This window comes from Triticum dicoccoides, chromosome 1B (genome assembly GCF_002162155.2).
Source record: "Triticum dicoccoides isolate Atlit2015 ecotype Zavitan chromosome 1B, WEW_v2.0, whole genome shotgun sequence".
NCBI classification, from domain to species: domain Eukaryota; kingdom Viridiplantae; phylum Streptophyta; class Magnoliopsida; order Poales; family Poaceae; genus Triticum; species Triticum dicoccoides.
The window spans coordinates 218,945,795-218,948,384 of record NC_041381.1 but is presented as its reverse complement, the minus strand read 5'-3'; the positions used below and the strand labels follow the sequence as shown (position 1 = coordinate 218,948,384).

General features: G+C 50.4%; 1 protein-coding gene across 1 annotated transcript; it reads right to left on the bottom strand.

The window, feature by feature from the left end:
- Nucleotides 1-966: 966 nt before the first annotated feature.
- Nucleotides 967-2,584, bottom strand: LOC119303911 (auxin-responsive protein IAA16-like). Its single transcript, XM_037581062.1, has 6 exons — nt 2,489-2,584; nt 2,317-2,392; nt 1,789-2,054; nt 1,543-1,681; nt 1,355-1,418; nt 967-1,261 (listed from the first exon to the last, which is right to left on the bottom strand). Exons 1-6 carry the CDS (start codon nt 2,580-2,582, stop codon nt 1,217-1,219), a joined length of 684 nt encoding a protein of 227 aa, XP_037436959.1. The 5' UTR covers nt 2,583-2,584; the 3' UTR covers nt 967-1,216.
- Between the last annotated feature and the right edge of the window lie 6 nt (nt 2,585-2,590).

The window sequence follows — 2,590 nt, the reverse complement described above, 5'->3', positions numbered from 1 at the left end:
GACTTCATTTCACAGGGTTGAAAAAGAAAATTCTTACTTAAGAGTTTTGAATTTCAAAAACATTTTGGCGCAGGGATCCAGCCCCGTGAGCTCGTTGCTCGCTGGCGCGCAACATGCTTACAGGAAGATTGGCAAGATGGGGCCATCATCCTTACTGAGTTCGACATTGTGTATGCGCCGCATAAGGCCATTAGAGGGCAAGCGATGGCGGATTTCCTAGCAGCACATCATACATATTTCTACTGGTAAATAAAATATTTCCATGGATGGGATTGCACATAGTCCATTCCACCTTTATCTATCTAGGTTATCCTTCTTTCTTAACAAAGCAGAATGTGATGATCGATCCCTCTATTATGGGATTTATGTTTATACCAAAGCCTCTACTTTAGATATTTACTCTGATGAAGGAAAGCCTTGTTAAAGACTACGACTTTTGACTTCCTTTTTCGTACTCTTCTTTCATCCTCCTTACCAGAACGCTTTTCCTGGTACTTCTGGAGGGCAAGCTGATTTATAGTAACTTCTTTCTTAGGGTAGGGCGACGAATACTTCCAATTCCGAAAAGGTCATTGGATCGCCTTTGGAAGCTAAAGCGAAAGTTGTAGAAAGCCGGGAGAGGATTTTACGGGAGGTAAAGAAGTTATTTCAACAACGTTCCTGTCATCAAATCCTGATTCAACAAAGCCATGCCAGCTCTGTTGGTCGCACTTTATATTTTGACTTCCTTTCACAGGGTTGAAAATGAAAATCCTTACTTAAGAGTTTTGAATTTCAAAAACATTTTGGCGCAGGGATCCAGCCCCGTGAGCTCGTTGCTCGCTGGCGCGCAACATGCCCGGAACTGTGGGTGCAGGCATCACGAGAAACTATGGCGCTAGCATTCATGATAACCCAGTTGAGCAAGCAACATCGCTGTACAAGGGCACTTACCAAGATTCCCCCCTCACAGAGGCAGCAACAGTAGTCGATAAAAGCCAAACTTAGCATTCCTGCGCCGTTCCAAAAATCAACACCTTACGAGTTACGACACTGCACTAGATACATGATCCTAACAGTGCAAGTCAGGCCTGCTCGATGATAGCAACATGACACGATGATAGCCAAGAGATCTGGGAAATTTATACAGATCGATAGCAGAAAGTCTAGCTAGCTTGCAAAAAGGATAGAAAACATTCCGATCGAGAGTGACATGTGTTCTCCCTAAATAAATGGCTCAGCACCCGGCCGCTCCCCTCTTCCGGCTCACCGCCGCTCGTAGCTGCCAACAACAAGGAACGACAATAAGCAAGATGAATCAGCTTCAAGTATGTGGAGAAAGCATCTTCAGCGTTTCCGGTTGTACTCTACTCACCGAGGACGCGTTCAGATCCGAGCTCCGCAGTACGCGCAGTCTCTTCGCGGTGGCGATGAACATGCTGCAACAACGTCCAGAGATCGTCGTCGGTAAGTTGAGAACAAGAAGAGAAATTTGTTTGTTTTGCGATTGAGACAGAAATCTCTCGCTTGGTTTGTTTCAAGGGGAAGGTCGATCGAACTCACTCCCATGGCACGTCCCCGACCAGCATCTGGTCGCCCTCGTCGTCCTCGTAAACCAGAGTGTACTCGCCGCTGCCGTCCAGCAGCCCCGTGATCGCCGCGTGCTTCTCCCCCACCGCGCAGGAGCTCTCGTCCCTTTGAGCTGCGGCGCAAGCAGAGCGGGCAGAGCAAAGTTAGCCAACGATTGTCGACCAAAGCGCACGCACGCACGCACGCAGAACGGAAGTGTCGATTTGCGTGTGCACGTACCGGCGAGGAGGCCCTGGAAGAGGTGGTCGACGGCGGCGGCGAGCTTGCCATAGCTGCCGTGCGCCTTAAGGTCCACCTTCCGGCCGATGGGGACGCCGTCCATGTTGATCTTCACGAACCGGCCCTTGTAGATGCTGCCATCAGCCTTGCCGCCCGCGCCGTGGCGTGGCTCGGCGGCTGGTGGTTTGGACGAGGAGGAGGCAAGGTTGCGCCGGAAGGAGCGCACCGGAGGCCACCCCACGACCGGAGCGGCGGCCGCCGGCCTGCTGCACGTTTCAGAGACAGGTAATATGGATCAGTAAAATCTTAATTATGTTCCACTTGCACACACTGGCATCTCCACTAGTAGTATATACAGGTAACAGATAAACTTTGGAGCTGATAGTGGCAGTGACAGTTTCTTGGAAGAAATGGTGAAATTGGCCCGACAAGCACAAGGAACAGCAAGGTAAAATCTCATATTTACTCCAGCAGATTGGAGGAACTACTCCACTATACCAAGGAAAACCAAACCAAACCAAACCAAACCTTGGCTTGGAGCCGTTGCTTCTTCCCTTTGCTCCAGCACCAGCAGCACCACGGCGGCCTCCCTTCTCCTCCAAGCCTGAGACGAACAACAAAAGGCAAAGAATGAAGCTTCGAAGAAAGAAGAGGAATTAAGGAGCGAGAAGCAAGCATGCATGGCGCAGGAGCTACCTACCTTCTTGGCCTGGTGATCCGGAGAAGTAGCCAGGCAGGCCGAGGCTCAGCTCAAGCCCCCTCTCTTCCTCATCCTTCGACCCGTTCCAAGCCATCTCTCTCT